The sequence below is a fragment of the Tursiops truncatus genome, chromosome 8 (genome assembly GCF_011762595.2).
Source record: "Tursiops truncatus isolate mTurTru1 chromosome 8, mTurTru1.mat.Y, whole genome shotgun sequence".
NCBI classification, from domain to species: Eukaryota; Metazoa; Chordata; class Mammalia; order Artiodactyla; family Delphinidae; genus Tursiops; species Tursiops truncatus.
Genome location: NC_047041.1, coordinates 106,148,903 through 106,175,735, shown reverse-complemented (window position 1 = coordinate 106,175,735; position 26,833 = coordinate 106,148,903). Strand labels below are relative to the sequence as shown.

The 26,833-nt window shown below is 44.7% G+C and overlaps 1 protein-coding gene across 6 annotated transcripts in view; it reads right to left on the bottom strand.

Moving 5' to 3' along the window:
• The window catches only part of NAP1L4 (nucleosome assembly protein 1 like 4), a 63,612-nt gene extending 38,907 nt beyond the window's left edge, over positions 1 to 24,705 (bottom strand). For 2 of the 6 annotated variants that reach the window (XM_073809351.1, XM_033861391.2), the window contains exons 1-2: positions 5,401 to 5,431; positions 4,897 to 4,955 (exon numbers count right to left, since the gene is read on the bottom strand). In XM_073809351.1, coding sequence (XP_073665452.1) covers positions 4,897 to 4,955; positions 5,401 to 5,414 — 73 coding nt within the window. In that variant the 5' untranslated portion in view covers positions 5,415 to 5,431. Of the gene's footprint in view, positions 1 to 4,896; positions 4,956 to 5,400; positions 5,432 to 12,214; positions 12,316 to 17,478; positions 17,559 to 18,290; positions 20,550 to 24,574 lie in introns of those variants that run through there. The other 4 variants (XM_033861390.2, XM_033861392.2, XM_033861394.2 and 1 more) reach the window with 4 other exon arrangements.
• Between the last annotated feature and the right edge of the window lie 2,128 nt (positions 24,706 to 26,833).

The window sequence follows — 26,833 nt, the reverse complement described above, 5'->3', positions numbered from 1 at the left end:
TCTCAACCACTGCGCCACCAGAGAAGCCCGACCAGATAGATTTAATTGATATTTATAGGACATTCCATCCAAAAACAGCAGATTACACTTTCTTCTCAAGTGCTGATGGAATATTCTCCAGGACAGATCACATCTTAGGTCACAAATCAAACCTCAGTAAATTTAAGAAAATAGAAATCACATCAAGCATCTTTTCTGACCACAACACTATGAGATTAGAAATCAATTCCAGGGGAAAAAACGTAAAAAACACAAACACATGGAGGCTAAACAATACGTTACTAAATAACCAAGAGATCACTGAAGAAATCAAAGAGGAAATTAAAAAATACCAAGAGACAAATGGCAATGAAAACATGACAATCCAAAACCTATGGGATGCAGCAAAAGCAGTTCTAAGAGGGAAGTTTATAGCTATACAAGCCTACCTCAAGAAACAAGAAACATCTCAAATAAACAATCTAACCTCACACCTAAAGGAACCAGAGAAAGAAGAACAAACAAAACCCAAAGTTAGCAGAAGGAAAGAAATCATAAGGATCAGAGCAGAAATAAATGAAATAGAAATATAGAAAACAATAGCAAAGATCAATAAAACTAAAAGCTGGTTCTTTGAGAAGATAAAAAAAATTGGTAAACCATTAGCCAGACTCATCAAGAAAAAGAGGGAGAGTACTCAAATCAATAAAATTAGAAATGAAAAAGGAGAAGTTACAACAGACACCACAGAAATACAAAGCATCCTAAGAGACTACTACAAGCAACCCTATGCCAATAAAATGGACAACCTGGAAGAAATGGACAAATCCTTAGAGAGGTATAACCTTCCAAGACTGAACCAGGAAGAAATAGAAAATATGAACGGACCAATCACAAGTAATGAAATTGAAACTGTGATTAAAAATCTTCCAACAAACAAAAGTTCAGGACCAGATGGCTTCACGGGTGAATTCTATCAAACATTTAGAGAAGAGCTAACACCCATCCTTCTCAAACTCTTCCAAAAAACTGCAGAGGAAGGAACACGCCCAAACTCAATCTATGAGACCATCACCGTCACCCTGATACCAAAAACAGACAAAGATACTACAAAAAAAGAAAATTACAGACCAATATCACTGATGAATATAGATGGAAAAATCCTCAACAATATACTAGCAAACAGAATCCAACAACACATTAAAAGGATCATACACCATGAGCAAGTGGGATTTATCCCAGGGAAGCGAGGATTCTTCAATATAAGCAAATCAATCAATGTGATACACCACATTAACAAACTGAAGAATAAAAACCATATGATCATCTCAATAGATGCAGAAAAAGCTTTTGACAAAATTCAACACCATTTATGATAAAAACTCTCCAGAAAGTGGGCATAGAGGGAACTTACCTCAACATAATAAAGGCCATATATGACAAGCCCACAGCCAACATCGTCCTCAATGGTGAAAAACTGAAAGCATTTCCTCTAAGATCAGGAACAAGACAAGGATGTCCACTCTCACCACTATTATTCAACATAGTTTTGGAAGTCCTAGCCACAGCAATCAGAGAAGAAAAAGAAATAAAAGCAATACAAATTGGTAAAGAAGAAGTAAAGCTGTCACTGTTTGCAGATGACATGATACTATACCTAGAGAATCCTAAAGATGCCACCAGAAAACTACTAGAGCTAATCAGTGAATTTGGTAAAGTAGCAGAATACAAAATTAATGCACAGAAATCTCTTGCATTCCTATACACTAATGATGAAAAATCTGAAAGAGAAATTAAGGAAACACTCCCATTTACCACTGCAACAAAAATAAGAAAATACCTAGGAATAAACCTACCCAGGGGGACAAAAGACCTGTATGCACAAAACTATAAGACACTGATGAAAGAAATTAAAGGTGATACCAACAGATGGAGAGATATACCATGTTCTTGGATTGGAAGAATCAATACTGTGAAAATGACTATACTTCCCAAAGCAATCTACAGATTCAATGCAATCCCTATCAAATTACCAATGGCATTTTTTATGGAACTGGAACAAATCATCTTAAAATTTGTATGGAGACACAAAAGACCCCAAAGAGCCAAAGCAGTTTTCAAGGGAAAAAAAGGAGCTGGAGGAATCAAACTCCTTGATTTTAGACTATACTACAAAGCTACAGTAATCAAGACAATATGGTACTGGCACAAAAACAGAAACATAGATCAACGGAACAAGATAGAAAGCCCAGAGGTAAACCCATGCACCTATGGTCAACTAATCTATGACAAAGGAGGCAAGAATATACAATGGAGAAAAGACAGTCTCTTCAATAAGTGGTGCTGGGAAAACTGGACAGCTACATGTAAAAGAATGAAATTAGAATACCCCCTAACACCATACACACAAATAAACTCAAAATGGGTTAGAGACCTAAATGTAAGACCAGACACTATAAAACTCTTAGAAACATAGGAAGAACACTCTGACATAAATCACAGCAAGATCTTTTTCGATCCACTATTAACAAATGGGACCTAATGAAACTTAAAAGCTTTTGCTCAGCAAAGGAAACCATACACAAGACGAAAAGACAACCCTCAGAATGGGAGAAAATACTCGCAAACGAATCAATGGACAAAGGATTAATCTCCAAAATATATAAACAGGTCATGCAGCTCAATATTAAAAAAACAAAGAACCCAATCCAAAAATGGGCAGAAGACCTAAATAGACATTTCTCCAAAGAAGACATACAGATGGCCAAGAAGCACATGAAAAGCTGCTCAACATCACTAATTATTAGAGAAATGCAAATCAAAACTACAATGAGGTATCACCTCACACCAGTTAGAATGGGCATCATCAGAAAATCTACAAACAAATGCTGGACAGGGTGTAGAGAAAAGGGAACCCTCTTGCACTGTTGGTGGGGATGTAAATCGATACAGCCACTATGGAGAACAGTATGGAGGTTCCTTAAAAAACTAAAAATAGAATTACCATATGACCCAGCAATCCCAGTACTGGGCATATACCCAGAGAAAACCATAATTCAAAAAGACACATGCACCCCAGTGTTTGCTGCAGCACTATTTACAGTAGCCAGGACATGGAAGCAACCTAAGTGTCCATCGACAGATGAATGGATATAGAAGATGTGGTACATATATACAATGGAGCATTACTCAGCCATAAAAAGGAACGAAATTGGGTCATTTGTAGAGATGTGGATGGATCTAGAGACTGTCATACAGAGTGAAGTCAGAAAGAGAAAAACAAATACTGTATATTAACAAATATATGTGGAACGTAGAAAAATGGTACAGATTAACTGGTTTGCAGGGCAGAAATTGAGACACAGATGTAGAGAACAAACGTATGGACACCAAGGGGGGAAGCGGCGGGGAGTGGGGCTGGTGGTGTGATGAATTGGGCGATTGGGATTGACATGTATACACTGATGTTTATAAAATGGATGACTAATAAGAACCTGCTGTATAAAATAATTAATTTATTAAAAAAAGAATAATGATGGCAAATGATTAAACACTGAATAAAAAGCTAATCCATGAGTCTATAGTAACATTAAAATGGGGTAGCGGGGGAATAGGGAAGTATTTCTTTAATAGATGTTAATATGTTAGATTGATAGGATTAGAAAAACACCCTTTGGTGACCACCAACGTCATCACGCATTCAGCAAGGATCATCAGTGGTGCCCGAATCCCTACGTAAGAGTCTTACGGAGAACAGGATTCCCGCAGGGTGCCCAACAGCTTCTTTACTCCAAGGACCCTAAGGGCAGAGACCGGCAGACACTGTCTTCACCACGTCAGCACTCTCGGGAGCCCCATCACAGGCCTAACTGCATTCCACTCCATCAGGTCGCCTATGTGCTCGTCTTGCCAAGACATCTACCCTGAATCTAGTGAGGAGAAAACCACGAGACCCATCCAGAGCATTCTACAAGACAGCTGGAGCACACAGCCTGCTGATGTGTCCCTGCGAGGAAGGGTAAAAAAGGTGGAGAGATAACTCTAGAATAAAGGGGACAGAACTAAACGTGATATGTGATCCTCGGTCAGCTCTGGATTTGAGTGTGGGGTATGGAGGTAAAAGAAATGCTGAGAAAACCAGGAGAATATGAACATGACTGTACATTAGCTAATAGTATTGGACCGACATTAAATTTCTTGGTTGTGGTAATGGCACTGTGGTTATGAGACTTTATCCTAGTTTTTAGGAAATTTATACTAAATTGTTTTAGGAAGAAAAAGCCAGAATATCCACAACTTGCTTTCAAACAGTTCAGAGGGAAAAACAAGCATAGATAAATACTTGAAAACGGAGGAAAGGGCCTTCCCTGGAGGTGCAACGGTTGAGAATCCGCCTGCCAATGCAGGGGACATGGGTTCGAGCCCTGGTCCAGGAAGATCCTATATGCCATGGAACAACTAAGCCCGCGCACCACAGCTACTGAGCATGCGCTCTAGAGCCCGTGCTCCGCAACAAGAGAAGCCACCGCAATGAGAAGCCTGCGCACTGCAACGAAGAGCAGCCCCCGCTTGCTGCAACTAGAGAAAGCCCGTGCACAGCAACGAAGACCCGACGCAGCCAAAAATAAATAAATAAATGTATTAAAAAAAAAAAAGGAGGAAAAGTAATATATCTATGAATTTATGATCATAGCAAAATAATATGATATCTGGGACGTGCTTCAGAATAATCACGGGAAGAGAAGTAAAGGCACAGGTGAAAAAAGCCTGAGCGCCTGGTAATCAGCGCTAACAGCGAGAGACGGCAGGTAGAGGTGCACTGTGCTATTCACTTGATTTCCGAGGTTTGAGTAGGAGCCTCCCTGCTCTGCACGCAAACTCTCCAACGGTTCACTTTCCCATGTGCAGTGAACTGACCTGTATTACTTGCATTTTTAGCAGCTTCCAAGGAATCTGAAGGAATCCCATCTGAAAAACTAAAACAATATATTTAAAAAGTATTACCCTAAAAAAAGTTTCACAGATAAATACCACAATGGTGTTTTTCTTATTTAACACATTAAGAGGTGTCTCCACAGTAACTTCAGATTTGAGCAGAAGACAACTACAGACACACACGTGTTACCTATGAAATACTTTCCTCACCGTTATTAAAAAAAACCACCTTGCCAAGCTGTTAGGACAGTGCCCACAGTGGTTCTGTGGGACAGCCACACAAAGTCTCTAAAAACATAAAGGTTTTTAGTATCAATATATGACACACTTTTCACATCTAAAGCAAGTTCTTTATGGGCTCAAAAACACAGAGGGAAAAAAAGAGCCATCACCTGGAGCACCTAATGATGTTTACAGAAATAAGGCTTGCCTCTTGCTCACCAACTAAAATTTAAACTCCAATAAACAAAGTCCATTTTGGCTTACCTGTTATCTGCCATCTGAATGTTTTTATCTCCTACAAATTAAAAAAGAATTAACATTACTAAAAATTCACAGACAAAAAAATTTTCAAATGTACTCTTTTCACAGTGATTTTCAGTGGGGGATGAGGACCTCGTAAGGAGGGGCAAGAGGGACTGCTCTGGGGTGATGGAAATGTCAAGACCTTGAATGGGGTACTGGTTACTTGCATACACACACTTGTGAAAACTCATCAAATGAAAAACTTATACGTCTTTCAGTGCAAGCACATTTACTCATAAAAAATTTCTCTTGTTGGCACTAAAATGACCAGACTTCAGAATAAAGACAATTCATCAATTTTAACTTGCCTTATGTCTATAGTAAGTTTCAGAAACAGGAACATTTATTTATGCTAGACCAATTATTTTAGAGCAATTCAAAGAATTTACTGGTGCTCACATTGCCTTTCAAACCCTAACTCAGAATGATTTTAAAATTTTGTTTATTCTGTGTGTTCTACACTGAAGATGCAGTACTTGTGTAAAAACATCATGTAATACACTCAATTATGATCCCACTTTTACAAGAGACATATAAAAAAAGATTATCTCCAGATTAGGTGACTTTCTACCTATAAATATTAAAGGTGGGTTCTAAGACATTTATGACTTAAACAGAACTTGATATTAGTACAATTTCAAAGCCCTATCTAAATGCAGAGCTAAAAACAGTCAGGCTTGGAGATCACATTTCCTTAGTCCTAGATGTCGTAAATCCACTTCAGATGCCCCTCTGAGGGGTGGTTTCAAGCTGACAACTGGTCGATGACTCATTCTTAGGTATCTGAGCAAAGCCCAGGCCCCTTCATCAGTGCTTCAGGGTCAAAGAGAACAATAACGCTTCAGTTAGGAAATACAGCTCCAAATGGAATGTATGAACTACGATTGTTTTAAGTGCATCTTTCTTAGGTAATTCTATTTCAAAATAAAACATTGTAAGTACTTTAAAAATTCGAAACACTACATAAATGTTACATTATCTTTTTCAAAAAGCTAAATGATTTAAGGAAACAAATGAAAATCAGGAGAGGAAAAACCCTCCAACGGTCCCCATCACCTTCTGCTGAGTCCAAAGTTACTCCACACAGAAACCCGAATTCCTACACCTCCCAGCTTAGCTCCTCCGCAATCTGCTGCATCCATACAGCCGCACCCGGGCTATTCCCAAGCTTTATCTTTTTTTTTTTTAAATAAATAAATGTATTTATTTTTGGCCGCGTTGGTTCTTCGTTGCTGCGCGCGGGTTTTCTCTAGTTGCAGTGAGCGGGGACTACTCTTGGTTGCGGTGTGCGGCCTTCTCATTGCGGTTGCGTCTCTTCTTGCGGAGCACAGGCTCTAGGCACGCGGGCGTCAGTACTTGTGGCACGCGGGCTCAGTAGTTGTGGCTCGCGGGCTCTAGAGCGCAGGCTCAGTGGTTGTGGCGCACAGGCTTAGTTGCTCCGCGGCACGTGGGCTCTTCCTGGACCAGGGCTTGAACCCATCTCCCTTGCATTGGCAGGGGGATTCTTAACCACTGCACCACCAGGGAAGCCCGATTCCCAAGCTTATATTCCTGCTTTTTCATATATTACAAATGCAAAACATGAGACAGGCAGGTCTTCAAAATAACATCTGATGACAACATTTTAAGAGCTAATACACTTACCTTTTACCAGTTGTTAAATACTGAAGATTTCCCCCCTGATATACTTCGGATAACATCTACATGAACACATCTTAGTTTACATGGCTTCCCATCCCAAGTAATTCTTTATATGGCAATAGTAGGATTGTGACTGTAGGATTTCTGGGTCAGAGAATAGGAATGGATACTGACACCTACTGCCAAACTGGTTACACACTGAAACCAACTACAATTTGGCTATGTAATTAAAGTCTCCATTGTCTAACAATTATGTCCACCAGCACCTTCTGTGTAGACCACACACACCAACTGCTCTCTCTTGCAGCAGCTGTCACTGCCAGCTTAACGGACAAAGTCCCGTTTTCCCCACCCAGTCAAGCCACACACCTAATTCCAACACCTTCTGTACTAGCAAGGTCCCCATGTGACAGGCAATTTCCCACAATTTATACCCACAGCAACTCTGGCAGGGAGGGTGCATCCCCAGTGCACAGGACACTGAGGATGGGAAGGGTGAGGTGACTAACCCAAGGTTACCTGGCTAGTAAGGTGTGGATTGGGGTCTCTTTCAACCTAAAAGAAAGGAGGTAAACTAAGGCAAACTCCAGTTACCAGAAATAGAGTTTATTTGGGAACAGCAGAGAAACTGCAATTCAGGACACACATACTGAGGCGAGCTACAGGTGAGTTCACTGAAGGCTTGGGGTGGGGTGCTTCTTTGGGCAAAGAGTGCAAAAGGGGAAAATCCAATTAGGGACCATGCAGCAAGTGGTTCCAAGATGCGGAGAAATTCCTGGCAGATGCTCACCGGTTGGAGGATAAATTTCGATCTCTCATAAGTCAAGCATTTATGGGAAATCAGTCCCACCATCTTTGTTTTCTGAGGGTACATGTTTTCTGAGGGTGCATGCGCAAGAGATTCTCCATTTCACATCCTTCCGTTCCATTTTAGATTAAAATCCTTTCACATCCCCCCTTTTGATTAAACTCTTTCACAAAAAGCACTGCTCATCAGTCTTACTGTGTGGGTATCTCACTTAGTCAGAGGCACCATTAGCTGCACGTGGATTATGGGTCTCTCAGAGCTGAGGAGGACCATCCTCAGATGTCTCATCCCACGGAAGAGGAAAACAGCAAGCAGATACTTGGCCTCATTTTAACAAAACAATTGAGAAATGGGGAACCTCAGTTATGTTCCTCTGACGTGGTCAGTTCAGTTTCCATGGTCAGCTGAGCTTCAGGATAAGCCTTTATTTTGTAGTTACATACAGGAAAAACAACTTTATTTTGTACATTCACCTGGGAGAAAGACATTTGCCTGCTGATACAAAACAGGAGAAATTTAACCATGTGGATTATTCCCATGGCCAGAAGTCCAATTATAGCTACTGACTAGAATAAACTTCTCAACCTGTTTCCCCAGCTGCCTATATTTAATAGGTCAAAAATGGCCCAGGTCCCGGCGGTATGGCCTATTTCAGTTAATAGTTTGATATTATCTTCCATTATTTTTATTATTTTTTTAAATTAATTTATTTTTGGCTGCGTTGGGTCTTCGTTGCTGCATGCGGGCTTTCTCTAGCTGTGGCAAGCAGGGTCTACTCTTTGTTGCAGTGCATGGGCTTCTCATTGCGGTGGCTTCTCTTGTTGCAGAGCACGGGCTCCAGGCGCACGGGCTTCAGTAGTTGTGGCACGTGGGCTTAGTTGCTCCGTGGCATGTGGGATCTTCCCGGACCAGGGCTCGAAACCGTGTCCCCTGCATTGGCAGGCAGATTCTTAACCACCGAGCCACCAGGGAAGCCCTCTTTCACTACTTTCAGTCTTGTGTTACTTTTCCCGATTTGTTAACATAAAAACAGCATTCTTCTTGGGACTTCCCTGGTTAAGAACCAGGGAAGTCACAAGACTTCTGAGCCTGCGCTCTAGAGCCACAACTACTGAGCCTGTGCTCTAGAGCCCGCAAGCCACAACTACAGAGCCCGTGTGCCACAACTCCTGAAGCCCACGCACCTAGAGCCCGTGCTCTGCAATGAGAAGCCACCGCTATGAGAACCCTGTGCACCGCAACGAATAGTAGCCCCTGCTCACCGCAACTAGAGAAAGCCCGCGTGCAGCAATGAAGACCCAACACATCCAAAAATTAATAAGTAAATAAATAAAATTTTAAAAAACAAAAAACCCCCCAGCATTCTTCCTCAAGCAGGGCACAGGTTCCCCCATGCTATGCAGTGTGGACGTTTAGGGCTCTGCAGTTTTGTAAGACAACTTCTGCTAGGCTGTCTACTTGGGTTTGTTGATACTCAAAAGCTCTGACATAAGCATTAAGGTAGCAGCCATGAATCTGATGAGATTCTTAACTGCCTTTTCAAGTTCTGCTACTCCAACTCAAGGGAAAAAGTCCAAAGGGCAAATCCCTTTCTATCTACCAGGAGCGTATCTGTAGGCATCCGCCCAAAATTGTATCCATCCCAGCTACGATGTGCTCTCTCAAGACGGCAGGAGAAGGAACCCAGATTGGGCCCAAGGGCGATGGAAGGCAGGGTTTTCCCAACTCCAGCATCAGGAGTGAGGACAGGGCTCCAAGCGCACTTCCCATTTAGGGCAAGTGTGGGGTATGCATTCCTTCCACACAGAAGGAAATAACCAGTGTTTTCTAAAGACAGGGTTTTTTCTTTTCCTGGAATAAAAGAGATCTCATGATCAAAATCAGTCATTTATAAACAACGCATGATAAGTGGTTCTGTTTAGCACCGTGAGGATAGTTAGAGGAATATCTTAAATTTCAATACATTTGGAGTAACAGGTGAGTTTGGTTACTGTGGGTGAGGTTCTGATGGAGGCTGGGGATCTGCCAGGGACAAGCTAGGGTGAATTAGCTCCTACCACTCAACAGATCTCTGTTCAGCTCCCCATGAGGCGCCACTGAAGAAAGCACATCAGCTTTCTACTCCCTGTATCGTTAAAATTTTCATCACCCCACCGAAGAGATACATGCTGGAGGAGACGTCAGTCTCCTAGATTCCAGTGGGGAATGAACCCATGGCCATCTGAATCACATACAAGTGTTACAAGGGTGCAGGAGGTAGCCTAGAGATTCACCAGTCCCATTAATGCTTCTGGAACACTGGAAAGCTTTTCGGTAAGAGTCCAGGCTTAAGTGAGAGGGATTCCTTTAGGGGTGGGGCACCCAATGGAATGCTGTAATGTCAGGTGCCAATTTAAGTATAGCCACAAAGATGCCAAAGGAAAACCTTGTATCTCTGCCAGACAGGTTTCAGCACCCTTCTAAGGATAATGGCCAGGCCTCCAGTTCAGGTTCATCATCACCAGCAATCAGTAAGGTTGGTGGAATGAGAGTTCTTGTAAGGTGGGAGCAAAGGGGTGCATTACAGCCAAACTAGAGGGCGGCAAGGAGGCCAAAGAAAGGACAATTACAACTATAGCAGCATGACTTGGCTGAGTGATACAGAATTGGCTGAAACAGGTTTCACAGGCCTGGGCCGGATATCTCTGATCTCTGGAAAGCTGTCTGCTTCAGTCCTTAGAAATTCTTAGCTTTCAGTCTTGAGTTGGGCTGCAGGTCCACTCAGGTTTGGGGTCCTTTCTAAGATGGGACACATGAATCCAGAAGTCTAACTCTGGGAGCTTCGTGGCACAGGGATTAGTCAGTAACACCTGGGAGAAGTCCTTCCAGTGAGGGAGGAGGGAGTCTTTATGCATAGGTCTCTTCCAGTAGTTGAAGTCTCCAGGCTGTAAACTGACATCTTCATCTCCAGGGAGCACACTGCAGAAAGACTGCTCTACTACAGCACGATTATTCTCAATGGATCTTAGACCCCTGCAAAATGTGAAGTATGTAACCTTTCATTGTGGGGTCAAACAAAGCAGAGGCTAAATGCTTTGGCCATCCGTGACTATTTCGAAGGGTGAGAATTTATGAGTCCCAAATGTAGATCTAAGATTCAGAAGAACCAGAGCACTACTTTTGGCCAATGTATCTGGAGGGTTTCAACTAACTCAGCCAGCCAGCTCTTTACAATTACACTTGCATGAACCAGCCCTGAAGGCTGAGGGTGATAAGCCTGATGGAAACCGCCCAGTGAAGTAGGTCCCCTGCGAGTTCCAGGGGCGGGAGAGGTCCTCAAGTGGGAAGGATCTTTTCTACAAGGACTTTAGCTATGGAAGAGGGAGTCACCACTCTACATGGAAACGCTCGAGTCCGACATGAAAACCGTTACGAGAGCATATTTATACCCATGAGTGGGGGCAACTGTATGAAATCCACTTGCAGAGCGTGAGCAGTCTGGTGCATTAAAATGTCCTGAGGCGGGACAAACAGGCTTCCTTGGGCTCAATGTATGACAAGTAGAACAAGCAAGACAAGTGCCTTTTGTGGTCTTGCTGGTGTTTCTCTATCAACACTGATTTATAAAGGTTACCCTTTTCTCAGTGGACCAATGGTTTAATCCATGTACAGTGGTCAATAAGGGAAGTTTTAGATTTTCTGGCAGAAACAGCTTATTACTGGGTTCAAACCAGAGCCCCTTTTCTTCATGGGTCCAACAGCCAGCCTTTCAGATTTCCAGTTGTGCTCTTCTCTTTCAGAGACCAGCTGTTATCCTCCCCTGGCTAGTTCTCTTAGGTCTTTGCAGGGGGAAGAGCCTTTTGGACCATGACGGAGGTTTGGTCTATGGGTATCATAAAGGAAGTGTTTTTTTGCAGAGGTATCAGGGAGGTAGTTTCCTTTGGCTTCCAGTGAATCAGACTTGCAATGCCCAGGCCCTTTAATGATAGCTAGAGCTGCCGGCAGCAGTATGGTGTCCAACAGACTTTGGGCATAAGGGCCATGCTTAATTTTATCTCCACTGGGAGTAAGGAAACCCTGTTGTTTCCATAACATTCCAAAGCACTGCACCACTCTACAAAGGCATACTATCAGTAAAGAGGTGTGCTGTCTTGCCTTTGACTAAAATGCATGTTTGAGTGAGGGTATACAAGCAGACCTCCACGGTACTACATGTTTGGTGCCAGACTACTGCAGTAAAGCGAGTCACATCAACTTCCTGGTTTCCCAGTGCATATAAATGTTTACATTATATGGTAGTTGGTTGAGTGTGCGATAGCATTATATCTTAAAATACAATGTACATACCTTAATTTAAAAATACTTTATTGCTAAAAAGTGCTAACCATCATCTGAGTCTTCAGCGAGTTGTAGGAACGTCAAAGGTCACTGACCACAGATCACTATAACAAATACAATAATACTGTGAGAATTACCAAAATGTCACAGTCACATGAAGTGAGCAAATGCTGTTGGAAAAATGGCGCTGACCGACGCTGACACAGGGTCGTCACAAACCTTCAATTTACCAAAAGACACAATATCTGCAAAGCACAACAAAATAAGGTATGCCTGTGTGATTCAGCTTGTTGACCTGAAGCAGCCAAAGTCAGGGCGGCAGCCTCAATAACTTCACAGCCCCAGCACAAAATTCACCATTTTCATTTTTCAGGTAAGAGCCATTAGTAAACCACATAAGATCAGGATTCATCAAGGAGGTTTCCTGTAAGTAGTCATGAGGTGTCACCATGGGAAGTCATGGGGAATTTTATCAGTGGAGGAGGGACGATAGGTTGCAGGGTTGAGACTGTTACACTGAACGGGAGCGATGCGGGCACAGCGAGTAAGAAGATTTCAAAGGGGTAAAATGGCTTGCTGAAAGGTGTTGAGTGTGGTGTGAACTCAAGAGAGCCTCAACGGTGTGAGGTGCAAAGATGGTAGCCTTTACTAAGAGGACAGCAGCAGGCATAGCTCTAAGCCATGCCATATGCTCAGGCCAGGGATCTAACCGTTGGGTGTAGTAACCCAGGGGTCAGTGATAGCCCCATATTTTGGGGTAAATATCCCGAGGGCATTCCCTTCCTTCTCATAAACAATAAGGAAAAGGGTAGCTGATAATTTGGGTATTCAAGGGTCGGTGGATTTATTAAACTTTCCTTCAAAGGCTAAACGATCTTGGTCATCCCAAAAAATGAGGTCAGGTATGCTGTTCTTTAGAAAGGCATATAGGGTGACTTCCCCAGTGGTCTAGTGGTTAAGACTCCAGGCTCCCACTGCAGGGGGCCCGAGTTCAATCCCTGGTCGGGGAACTAAGATCCCACGTGCCATGTGGCACGGCCAACAACAAATGGGAGCATATGGGGGGCAGAATCATTAAAGAGAAGTTTGGAACCCAGTTGCAACAATAACCAGCTAGCCCAAGAAAACTCTGTAACTGACATTTGGTTTGGGGGTTTGGAGAGTTTAAAATGCCTTGAAGCCTATCGGGATCTAGGTGTAGTCTCCATTCTGAGATTAAATGTCCTAGATATCAAACATGAGTTTGGACAAATTGCAGTCTTTCCTTCAAGGCCTTATATCCCTTAATGGCTAAGATCTTTAACAGGTGAACAATGTCTCTGTGGAAATTTTGGGAGGGCGAGCAAAGAAGCAAATCATCTACATGTTACAGTAAGGTGGTGCCTCCAGAGAATTCTACGTCATTTAAGTCGCCTTTAAAATCTGTCAGAAGAGGAACCTCAGTAAAGCCCTGACGCATGACTGTCCAGGTATATTGTTGTCCTTCCCAGGTAAAGGCAAAAAGATATTGACTCTTTACCAACAGGAATACTAAAAAAACATACTGCCTAAGTCGACCACAGTGAAAAAGTTGCTTCCCGTAGAGATGAACACTGACAGCACGTGGGGATTACAGGTGACAGGGTGGCAAGGAATTACAATGCTGTTTATTGCCAAAGGTCCTGCACAAATCTCCCTCCTTGGCTGCTGGGTTTTTTACAGGTAAGACAGGGCTATTACAAAGACTAGTGCAAGGGAAAAAGAGTCCTTCGTCCTTACCATCCTCTATGATAGAACTTATGTCCTGGAAGACTTCTTTATTTATAGGGTATTGTATGTCTTAATAGGAGAGGCACTATGAATTCTGCCTATGTCTGTTGAGGATTCTGCCCAAAGAGTGGGGGGGAGGGGTACCTGGTTAATAGTGGGTAAGTCCAAAGCTTGGTCTTTTTAGCTTTGCAATGTAATCAAGGCAAAAAGGGGTTTAATCTTCCTAAGTGTTGATTTGAACTGTTGATTTTGAGGGAAAAAGTGGCAGCATGCTATTTCTCCAGGAAATCTCATCCTAATACATGTATAGGAGCCACACTGCTGAGGAGAAATGGGTGTTTGTTTTGCAAAGGCCCCAGACAAAAAGGTATGGGCTGGGAAACAGGGACATGTTGCAGCGTGAGGTCCCCACTATTGGAACGTATGTAATACTGTGAGGAAGGAACTGTTTCGCTGTAGTTAGGCTGGGCGCTGACAGAGCAGCCCCTGTGCCAATTAATACTATAAGGAACTTGTCTCTGATCTGGAGAAGAGTCTTCCCCAGGCTATTTAATGGACGGACAGGGAACAGTCCCTGTGTGTCCTCTGAGTCACATCCTTGGGGTGGGTTTGGCTGTCGGTTCTTGGAGGGTTGCAAGTGTTTGGATTTCAATTTATAGCAATCCTTTTTCCAACGGCCAGATTTGCTTTGAGTCTCCATCTGCGGGAGTTGTCTTTCTTTTGGTGTCATCTTCTGGGGTACGAGCCAATTGAGTGGCCAAAGTGACAAGATCAGGGTAGACACTGTTTCCCATTCTATACAGGTTCTTTTGACTAACAGGGTGAGTCCTTGGTTAGATCATATACAAACGTGGAATTAAAAGCCACCTGGGTGGATTCGGCATCTGTGGGAAGCCTGAAATTTTCCTTGAAAACAATCTGGAGCCTGCTCTAACAGTTATGGACAGATACAGCAGGCTTTTGGGTGCATGCCTGAATCTTGTTCCAGTCCATGGACTAGGGGAAGACTCTAGGGATGGCTTCATGCAGGCTTCTGGCTGTACTGCCAGCCTGATCACATAAAAGGGCTGGTGGTTGGTTTCGTTTAAGCCTAAGAGATCGGACTTCCCTGGTGGTGCAGTGGTTGGGAATCTGCCTGCCAATGCAGGGGACACAGGTTCGAGCCCTGGTCTGGGAAGATCCCACATGCCGTGGAGCAACTAAGCCCGTGCACCACAACTACTGAGCCTGTGCTCCAGAGCCTGCGAGCCACGACTACTGAAGCCCGCATGCCACAACTACTGAAGGCCGTGCGCCTAGAGGCGTGCTCTGCAACAAGAGAAGCCACCGCAATGAAAAGCCCGCACACCACAACGAAGAGCAGCCCCCGCTCACAGCAACGAAGACCCAACACAGCCAAAAATTAATTAATTAATTAAATAAAAATAAATAAATCAAAATTTAAATTGGGGGAGGGAGCCTAAGAGATGGTTCAGGGTTTTCTCAACTGGTTGTTTTAGTCCAGTGCTGGGCTTGACTTATTTTAGACAAGCATGTGGACTGTTTGATAGAGACTGGAGGGACCAAGCTGGTAAATCAGGGTTACGATACTGAATTCCTCACCAAATCTATGAGGATCCATGTTACCTTGGGAAAGTCCTTATAACCCCAAGCCCCCTTTTTTTTTTTTTAAAGATATCCTTGATGTGGACCATTTTTGAAGTCCTTACTGAATTTGCTACAATACTGCTCCTGTCTTATGCTTTTTGGTTTTCTGGCCATGAGGCATGTAGGATCTTAGCTCGCCGACCAGGGGTAGAACTCGTGCCCCCTCTGCATGAAGGTGGAGTCCTAACCACTGGACCACCAGGGCAGTCCCCAGCCCTAAGCTTGCCCTTTGCCCCTGGGGTACAGGGAGTCTGCTATGGTTTAGCGGGATGCTCAGCAGGTCTAATTTTGAAAGGGAAGTTTTAATGGGCTTGGCAGGTGAGGGTTCAGTGACAGGAAAGAAAGGAAGTTCAGAGAGAGGGGAGGGATAAGGAGGCAGCAAAGATAGAGGTACAAAGGAGATGGAGCAGTAAGGGTAGGAGGGACCTCAGCTCACACCAAGAAAGAGGCCAGTGACATTTTAAAAATCCACCTTTAGCTGCTTATTTGCTTCAATTTGGAAACAGTATTTGGTAAGGAGGCAATTTTATAATCCTGAACCCATTTAGAAGCCTCCAGATAACAATTAAAATAACTACCCTATGTGGATGGTTTAATCTGGTAACCATGGTCTTCTAACTTGGTTCGGAGAAAAACAAGTTTGGGGACATAAAGGGTTTCTTGTAATGGCCACTGAAGTTCTAAGTTATCCTTAGTAAGACTGGTCCATTTAGTCAAAAATGTCTATGAGGAAAGATCATATAAAGATCAATAAAACACATCAGATGGGACTTCCCTGGTGGCGCAATGGTTAAGAGTCCACCTGCCAACACAGGGGACACGGGTTCGATCCCTGGTCCGGGAAGATCCCACATGCCGTGGAGCAACTAAGCCCAAGTGCCACAACTACTGAGCCTGCGCTCTAGAGCCTGCGAGCCCCAACTACTGAGCCCACGTGCCTCCTCTACTGAAGCCCGCGTGCCCTAGAGCCCGTGCTCTGTAACAAGAGAAGCCACCACATTGCAGTGAAGGGTAGCCCCCGCTCACCGCAACTAGAGAAAGCCCGCGCACAGCAACGAAGACCCAGTGCAGCCTAAAATTAATTAATTAATTAAAAAACACCTCAGAGGGACTCCCCTGGTGGCGCAGTGTTTAAAACTCCACGCTCCCAATGCAGGGGGCCCAGGTTCGATCCCTGCTCAGGGAACTAGATCCCACATGCATGCCACAACTAAGAGTTCACATGCCACAAATAAGGAGCCCACCTGCCGCAACTAAGACCCAGTGCAACCAAGTAAATAAATAAATAAATAAATAAATAAATATTTAAAACAGCCAAACAAAAACACATCAGAGTTCCCGAAGGGAGCCACCTCTAAAACATTTAGATGATTGGTATCCCATTGTTGGATTCAGAACAAAAGAGTACTCGCCAGAAGGACAGTCTGTCCCTATCCAGATCCCAAATAAAGCCAGAGAGCTCAACCAAAACGAGGGAGCTTGAGATCCAAGAGGAGACTTGCCTAACCAAGTTACGGCAACTTGTGAAAGTGAAGAGCACAAAGGGCTCAAGTGTGGGTACCTTGCTCAACTCTGGGGGTTGCCACTCCTTGGTGGGTATCTCCTTTGGATCCCACTTCTGACACCATGTAATGGCAACCTAAAAGAAAGGAGGTAAACTGAGGCAAGCTCAAGTTACCAGAAATCGAGTTTATTCGGGAATAGCAGAAGAACTGCAATTTGGGACACGTTAAACTGCAGTGAGTGACAGGTGAGCCTGAAGGTTTAGGGCAGGTTGCTTTTACAGGCAAAGAGTGCAAAAGGGGAAAACCCAGTTAGGAGCCACGCAGCAAGTTCACTGACTTGAAGATGGAGAGAGATTCTTGGAAGACACTCACCGGTTATAGCGTAAGTCTCAATCTTCTGTAAAGCAGGCAATTTTGGGAAATCAGTCTCACAGTCTTCACCTTTCATTTTCCTGAGGATGCATGCATGAGAGCTACCCGTTCATACCCTCTGGTTCCATTTTAGATTAAAATCCTTTCACATTTCAGATCCAGACCCTCTTGACCTTTCCCTACCCCCACCAACCACTTCACTTCCTGCCACCACTTCCACCTGCTCAATTCAAAATTACTGTTGCTGTTGTTGGAATAGATGACAATCAACAGCTCAGTCAGGGTCAGGATCCTGCAGTTCAGCAGCATTCCCAAGAAACCCACTGTCTAGAAGTAGAGTGTGAAGCCACTCCTTCTATCCTGTTCACTATGTAGTAGTCTCTGGGACCGAAACAGCCTCTGACATAATAAATACCTGGTGAACGAATAAACACTCTATTGCAGAATAGAGGCCAAAGACGTTCACTTTCCCACAGAATGACACCACTCCAATTTAAAAGATCCCATGGATACAATGATCCTATTTTCGGTGACATGATGACAAAGCAATTAAGTTAAACCCAACAAAACATTCTCTCCGCCCCCAAAAGGAGTTAAATCAAGGAAAGAAAAACAAACAAAATAATGAGTTTAAACAATAGAAAAGAAAATACTCTGAGGTCAAAACAACAACACAAACCCAGAAATCAATGTTTAAAGCAAAGCACACACACTATAAACAATATGGTTTTGATCCGGGTTTGAATCCCATCTCCATCATTTCCTAGCTGTGTAACCTCGGTTTCAACATCCATAAACTAGAAGGGACCTACCTGAGAGGCTGCTGTGAAGACGGAATTAAACACAGGAAGTGCCCAGTACACAATCTACTCCAGGTCTCTCTCCACTTTTATAACCGCTTACAAATCATCCTATCTATTGCTTGATATGAAACCAACAAATCGAGTTAGTTTAAACATTGCTACCCTTATCTAAGAAAAAATAATGTAGAGTGGTGAGATATCACAAACAAGCTGGAGTTCAGTTACTCAAGTTTCACACCACAACTTATTCGCTTTTGTTTAGCAATCACTATCAAACAAAACTTTCTTAAAATAGAAAATTGTAAGGAATTACCAAATTTGCAAGTGTGAGAAATATAACCATCATTTGTTTTAAATGGTGGCATACTGCGTTTAATACTAATTTTATGAAACCACAGTCCCAAGCCTCATCAAAAGGGTCTCTTACTTCTAAAAGGCAATCAAGTTGACATATGAAAGGAATACCAGGCAAAAGAACATTCTAAAACTTCAAAAGAATACAGCTGTTCAGTTTCCCTTCCAGGGTCAAAAACTTTGAGCCTATAATTCTAAATCTGGATTGACATGCAAATTTCCATGATTACACAAATGAATGTTTTGCTTTTATTTATATAAGCTACCTCACAATCCGATTTATGGATTAATTTATTTTTACCCCAAACAAAAAAATTTTCCTAGGGGAAAAAAATTTATTTTTGTAGCAAGTTATCCAATATAACTTTAAATTCTTAATTTTTAACTGAAAACATTTAGCCTACAGTTAGAGAGTAATCCTATAATTTCAAATTGGGCCACTCTCAAGAGACAAAGAAGGTGTAAATTGGGGAACATGGTCGCCCTTCACATAACCAAAACTTTTAATACATTTATTAGCTGTCTTAAGTCAGAGGTCCTCCATATCTTCCCATGAGATGATTAAAATTAATTTAAATGTAATCAACATGTTTCTGTTAAGACTTTAGAATTTCAATATAGTCTATAATACTTATTAAATTAGGGTGGCAGTTAAATGAACCCCACAGCATAATCACTTGGTTCACATAAAAGTCTGAGGGCTGGCGATCCCATCGTGGAGTCTGATCAGTCCCAGGGTACAGGTCCAAATCCTCCAGGAGTACCAGACCATACTTTGGCTTAGGACACATCAGAAAGGACAAAGAAGCCATTCATCTGCTCTAAGAAGGAATCAGGATATCCCCACAGGACATCCCAATGTCTCTACCCACAAAACCTGGCCACTACACAAAGCCCTAATCAGGAGATTCTTTATCCAGTCTCTGTCACTGCATTCCTTAGTACTGGGAGTTAATTGCGTTGGATTCAATATGCCAGCAGGTAAGTCAAAACATCTAAAATAAACAACCAGATAACTTATGTAAATAGCTGAAATAATGGAAAATGTCCTTGTAAATCAACAAACCCTTCAATATACTTGTAATCTCTCAAAAGTTAAAAAAAAAAAAGTGTTCAGATTCTAAACTCAAACCAGTGGTCTTAGAATTATGTTCTGATTTCAATCACGTGTAATGATTGATAATCTAATACATATGCACTTCTTCTTTTGCCACGATCGAAAAATCTATTTTAAAAATCACATATATTACATGTTTACAGACGAACTAAAGTGGCAAATAATTATTGCTGCTAAATGTTAGGTACATATGGGGGAATCACTACTTCTACATATGTTTGAAACTTTTTATTGTCATGTTTTTGAAAAAAGAATGGATGAATGATCCATCTCTGGCCTCCCACTGAAGAGTAAGTTCCATGAAGGCAGAGATCTATCTACTTGCTCAACGCAGCAGTCCCTGGGCCCAGCACAGGACTAGGCAGGAGACAGTGGCCAAGCAATCTGCTTCACCCATTCGCTCACCGCTGCTGAGTGATGATCTGCTCGTGTGTCACCTGTATACAGCATGGTGGTGTCAGGGACCCTAGGCACACCTTAGCCGCTCCTAAGAAGGTTCGGAAGACACACAGGAAGTCACATCTGCTTAGAAGATCGAATGGCCAGGAGACAACGGTGGACTGTTTTTTCAGAAGCTTGCTAGAGACCAAGCCCTCAGTTTTCAGGAAGAAAGTAAAAAAGTTTCCCTTCTTTAACCAAAACAGTCTATTTTTACTCAAGGCACACTGGTTCTTCATCGTTATAGCTCCAATTTCCTCCTCCACTCTATTGTCCGCAATTCGTTAGTATATGACTGAATGAGTCAAATATTTGAAGGTTTTTCTTAATCCAAGGTCTTGTCACCTTGTCAGTAAGGCTTTACCCTCTCCACCCTATTTAAAACCCAAATCCCTATTCCTTCTCTCTACTTTTGTTTTCAAAAGCACCTACCACTGTCTAACTTGTTTGTCTCCCACTGTGGAAATACTTGAGGGCAAGATCTTTTGTCTGTTTTGTTCAGTGCAATAAAATACCCCAGCACCTAGAACTGTGCCTAGCAGAGAGATGGCATTCGTGGATGAACAGATGCCAAGCACTGAAAGCTACTTTGGATAACTGGGTAAACAAGTAACGTTTTAAATTACAATACTTACACCCTTTGCATGTATTTAAATTGTATAGTCGATCTTTCTACCACACCACACAACTATTACACAGAAATCATCTTCTCTTGTTTTTGAACAGGCTTTTTGGGATAATAATAAAATGCACAGTACATACACTAAAAAAAAAAAAAAAAAAAAAAGTCCCACAGACCCAGAATGGAAGCACCTTTAATAACAGCTGACAGTATACTTTTAAGAGGAAATTTTCAAGGCTACACAGTGAGGGGCCAATATCAAAAGGTAAAGTTCATTAAGTGATCTTTTGTAGTTTTCTTACCACAGAAATACACTGCCTCTCCTGTTACTAAACACTCATGAAATTTAAAATTCAATGGCAAACAGTGTAAAGCAGCCCTGCTTTCTCTGAAGAGGGCAGGGCAGAAAACCAACGGCTGTCAAACAAAAACAAACCTACGTCGTCTGTTTTGAAAATTCCGTAACAGTCACACATAAAATTCTTCACTACCCATTAATAAGGGTTGTGCTCAAGGAAAAATCTCACAATTGCAGTTTAGGAAGGCAAGTATTCACTGAACTAGGAGAAATTGTGTAAATTAAGCTAAGGCTGGAGGAGAGCAATTTCCTGCAATAATTCCGCACCAGCTACCTTCTACTTCTGAAACCATCCCAGTGGCAGACTAGTCAAACTAAGTAATATGAACCTTTTACTTTGGATGCCTAAACACCTTTACCTCTAGAAAACAAAACAGCACTCCTTAGACAGCAATCCCAGACCAACCTCCCAACACGCTCCTCAATGCTGCCTTGATATTCAAAATGCCATCACTGGGAACACTGGTTCTGAGCAGTAATGGTTCTTCCCTGTTTCATACTGGTTGGTGGCCCTTAGGGCTTTGGGAATTTAAACCACCCTCGGCCTACAGATACTATTTATCAAAAAAAAAACCACAAAAAAAAAATCCCACAAAAAACAAACCAAAAAACCCCCCTGGGTTCTCCAATAAAACTTTTGGAAGTACAACATGAGCTTCTCAGAACAGTTTTAAACCATTTTAAAACTGTGGACAATGAACAAGAAAAGAAAAGCCGCTCTGAAAGTAAGTAATTCGTAACCCCACGCACGCATTTTCATTTGAGGTCACCTCCTCCTGATGCTAGAAGACTATCAATTGCTCAAAGAAAGAAGGAAAAGATTTCACTCTGAACCCTAGCTGGTCAGACAACTGCAGATACAGGGAATTAATATGCTCTCAATATCAAGAGGTTGGTAAAAATCCTGACAGGTTAACGGCAACATTTTAACTAAAGATTCAAGTATGAATTCAGACTGTCACGTACTGATGAACACATCCCAACTCGAAGCACTCAATTTCTAAAAAATTTTGAACTGTCTCATACAGATTAAAATCTCTCAACTCAGAATATCATAGAAGGGTCTGATAATCTAAATGGTCAATTCACAAAGCTACAATGTCTGTAAACTTTTAGAGGACACAACCCTAAAGCACATGTATCCTTTCCGGAATTCAGTTTACTGAGATTATCAAACCAAGTGATAAAATCAGCTACTGCAAAGAATTCAATCAATTTCTCCAATCTCTATTCTCTATAGTATTTTCAAAAGTAATGCAAAAGTCACAAAAGCATTTAGATGTTATTTTATAATACAGAGGCACAAATAACCGCAGACATTCTGAATTAGTAACACGGGTCAACCAGGGAAAAAAAAGACTGTAAATGTATGTGTAATAACAGGTATTTAAGACAGCACTACAGCGTTGAAATTATTTATATAATTATAATTATTTTGAGAATAATTACTCTACCACGAGAAGAGGCCTCAAACGTCTAGTGAAAGTGTTCCTAAGTAAACTTGAAATGGTCACAATTCCTATACCTATTTTATCTATAAAACGAATCCCCTTTGTCACTATAATTCTATAAGAAATTAAGTTTTGTAATGGTATTTTTATTGACCAAGAGTCTTACCTTCAATCCTTCCAAATCTCAGAATAGAATACTTTACCTTCAAAACATGAAAGAAAAAACTTTCCTTGTCACAAAACAAAAAAAAAAAGGCAGCTAATAAATTGAGAAAATTCATTTTCTGGGGTTTCTTTTTCCTGTCAACTCTTAACAAGTTAACCACTAATAGATAACGCTAATTTTTAAGCCATCTCCCTCTACTTTAGTCACTCATTTAACCTTTTAAATATATCCCTACTCTATCACCACCTTTCTTTCTCGGAAGTTCATTTTACATTTGCATATCATTTATCCCTCTAGCTATTGTTAATCACCGTCTGAAATCATTTCCAGATTCTACTATGGGAAGCATTTAGCATTCTGTGGAATCACAGAATTCTGAGCTGGAAATGATCAACCAGCATCAGTGATGCTCAAAAACTAGACTTCAGTGAGGCTCAGCGCAATAACAAAAACAATTTATTAAAACTTCTCATCTCTTCTACAGAAACAGTAAAGCTGGGCAAAATTAAAACTGCCTGTATTTTAATCCAAGTTATGGATTAATCTTCCAGGGCCGCAAGCTTCCTGAGTGGTTAAACGGGAAAACAACAGTGCTTATCGCATAAGTTATTAGACTATTATGAAATGAGTCAACGCAGGCAGAGATTATCGGAGTCCCTGGTGTGCAGGACAGCTATTAATCACTTAGAGATACAGTTACTTCTACAGGAAGGCAGTAATTTTTGAAAAGACAACTTTTAAGCTCAACAACTCACTCTGAGAATTTTCACAAGCCTATTTTTATACTTTACAGCGACACGCAAGTAAAACAGAGGGGACATGTGAACCAAAGCCCTGCTGGCAGGTGAGTGCAGGAGCATCCCCGCCAGGAACCCGACACAGCCTTCTTCGGGGCCCAAAGGCTTCTTGCAGGACTCGGCTTATATAGACCGGGGATAACTGCGGACGGCGGGAAGTCTGATCATTAACAGAAAGCATTCGGAAAACACAGGATCGAGGGGGCGGGCGGGGGCGCGGGAGTGGCCCGGCAATCAGATACAAACACACCGATGTGACTGCTGTCACCACCTCCGGACTAAGACGCGCAAGGCAACGTCCCATCCGTGACGCTCACGGACTTCTCGGACGGCCCCACTTCCCCGTCCGCAGGATGACGTTAAGCAGTAAAGTAGCGCAGACTCGGCGGCCACCCTGCCGGGCACGCCGGGCCCGTCCGGCTCCCGGCGCGTCCGTTAACGGCTGCGAGCGCACGTCGCCGCCCGTCCCCGACAACACCCAGGATCGTGTAAGGTCCTGGTGTCGCGCCGGCACACGCGGCAGCCTCACCCACCCGTCGGACGCGGGACCGGAGCCCGCTGCAGCCGCGGCTAACGGTCACTCAGCCCTGGGAAGGCTCCGGTTCCGAAAACAAAAGGCCCCTGGGCGGCTCCGCGTTCGCCCGGGTCCTCGCGGCTCGACCCGTGGCCTTAACCTTCCCGGGGACGCCGCGGGGCCGGCGGGCGGGAGCCGCGCGGGAACAAAGCTCTCCTGACCTTCAGGCCGCCGCGGGAGGGGCGGGGCGCGACACCTGCCGCCGCCGCTGCCGCCGCCGGGCCCCGCCCGGCTCCCCGCGTGCCCCGGTCGCATCCGCGTCGCCCGCTCCCGCCCGCCCGCTGCCCACCGCCGCTCCGGGCCCGGCCCCGCCCCTGCCGCCCCGGCCTCCCGAGATAGCGGCCCCGGGCCTCCTCCGCGGCTCCCACCGCCCCGGCCCCGGTCCCCGCCCCGCCGGCCGCCACTACCACCGTTACCCGGCCGAGCCTCGCGTCCGCACCTCACGCCTCCTACGGCAGTGGCGGCGGCCGTCTGGGTTTCGCTCGCTCCGGGAGTGCGCCGCCGTGGCCGCCAACAACGCCGCCTCCCATTGGCTGAGTCTCCTGGCCCCGCCCTCCTCGAGCAAAGCGGGCTACGATTGGGAGGGCGCGGCGCAAGTCAACTACGCTTCGGCGCCGCCGGTGACGGCCAATCGGAGGCCGCCCAGGAGGCGCCGCGCTGAGCGGGGCTGAGACCCGCGGGCCGGATGCAAATAGGGATGTGTGACGTCAGCGTGGCGCGCGCCCGCGTTCCTTCCGCCCCTTTAAGGACCGGAGGCGCGCGGAGGTCACGTGTGGGGGGCGTGTTCTCTTCGGGCGCACCCCTTTTCCGGCCCCACGCTTATCCCGGTCTGCGCAGCCCATTCCCCATCCCAACAGCCCACCCCGACCGATCACCCCCGCTCGGGCGCAGTCCACCCGCCGGCCTGTGCACCCCCCTTCCCCAGCCCCCCGTGGGACTGGGCGCTGTCTCGGGGCCCACCCACCTCCCGCGACCCCTGCCTCCCCCCCACCCCAGTTGAGTTCCAGCCCCAGGGACGCGCGCGCTGACCCCGCCGACCTCCGCGACCCCATGGCCTGGGCTTCCCCCCTCAAATCCCCGGGCTCGTGCTCCCTGCTGGTCTTGGCGCGTGGGGGTCCCCTCTTCCTCCCCCACCCCATGCCGCGCACTCACGGGCTCTCCCGGGGCAGCGCCCAGGCCCGCGTCCCCAGCGTCTCAGCCCGGCTCGGGCCTAACAGACCCACCGGACAGAAGAAAGGGCCGGGCGGCTGGGGCCGGGGTACTGACCCCGGCCTCCCCACGTTACAGTTCCTGGAAAAGCGTTAATCTGAAAACCGCTTGAGTAAGACGACAGTTCGGTGGAAACCCACATCCGCCAGGCCCGGGCTTCTGAGAGTGTGTTTCTGGGCGCTATCTTCCGTTGAGGGGTCTTTGATTATTTTTGTCCGTTTCTTCAGAAACTTTCCTTTCTTTGAGCGGGGTCGCTTCTGAAACCCGTTGTAACTTTCATCAAGTTTGAAGGGGGCGAGGGGGAGGAGTTTGAAAGCATCCAGAGGCTCTTGTTGGATGGGGCTGTTAAGGACGTAACGTCAGTTAACCAGCCGCAGGGTGCCCAGCAGGTGCCCAGGTGGGACCCACACGGCGGGGACCAGCCTCTGCCCCGCATCTGTACTGAGAGGGCGTGTGTGGGGTCCCTGCTTGCCTTACTTGGATTTTCTGACTTTTCTGTAGTGACCTTGTTTTGTTTTTGCTGAGGATGGGGCCGAGCTGGGGGAGGAGGCAATAAACTACGAAAGAAAAGAGCACCAGCATTTTCAAGTTTGGAGGTCTGTCCTCCTCCTGTTTACTAAAGGCGCATATCCACGAGGCCACTGTATCTGGCCCTGCCTGTCTGTTCCGGGGTTGGAGCAGGTGGTGCAGCACGCCGGCGCCAGTTGGGGGAGCAGCCTGTGTGCTGGCCACTGGGCCTGGCCCTTGGTGGAACGGCTGTAGTGGAGTAGTGGCCTCTCCCTGGGTCACTTCAGTGAGTTGGTGGGAAGGTGGGCGACATTGTCCACAGCCTTTCTGCAACAGGACTGAGAATGCTGTTTTAATTTCCTGTGGCTGCCACAACAAAGGGACACAAGCCGTGGGGCTTAGAAAGTACAACAGCATTGTGTTCTCTCACCGTTCTAGAGGCAGGAAGGCAGAAATCAAGGCGTTACAGGGCTGGGCTCCCTTTAGAGTCTCCAGGGGAGGGTCCTTCCTGCCTCTTCCAGCTTCTGGGAGCTCTGGGCCGTCTTGGGCTTGTGGCTGCATCACATGGCCTTCTCTGTGTCTCTATGGGTCCTCCCCCCACACACGCTGGTCAAGCCACAGCAGGAGTTTAATTGCTAAAGGATTGATGAAGTGACATTTTCCAATAAAGGGAGACGAAGATCATTTTATATATACTTTTTAAATTATTGGCTGCGTTGGGCCTTCATTGCCGCGCGCGGGCTTTCTCTAGTTGCGGCGAGCGGGGGCTACTCTTCATTGCGGTGCGCGGGCTTCTCATTGCGGTGGCTTCTCCTGTTGCGGAGCATGGGCTCTAGAGCGCAGTCTCAGCAGTTGTGGCTCGCGGGCTTAGTTGCTCCGCGACGTGTGGGACCTTCCCGGCCCAGAGATCGAACCCGTGTCCTCTGCATTGTCAGGTGGATTCTCAACCACTGCACCAC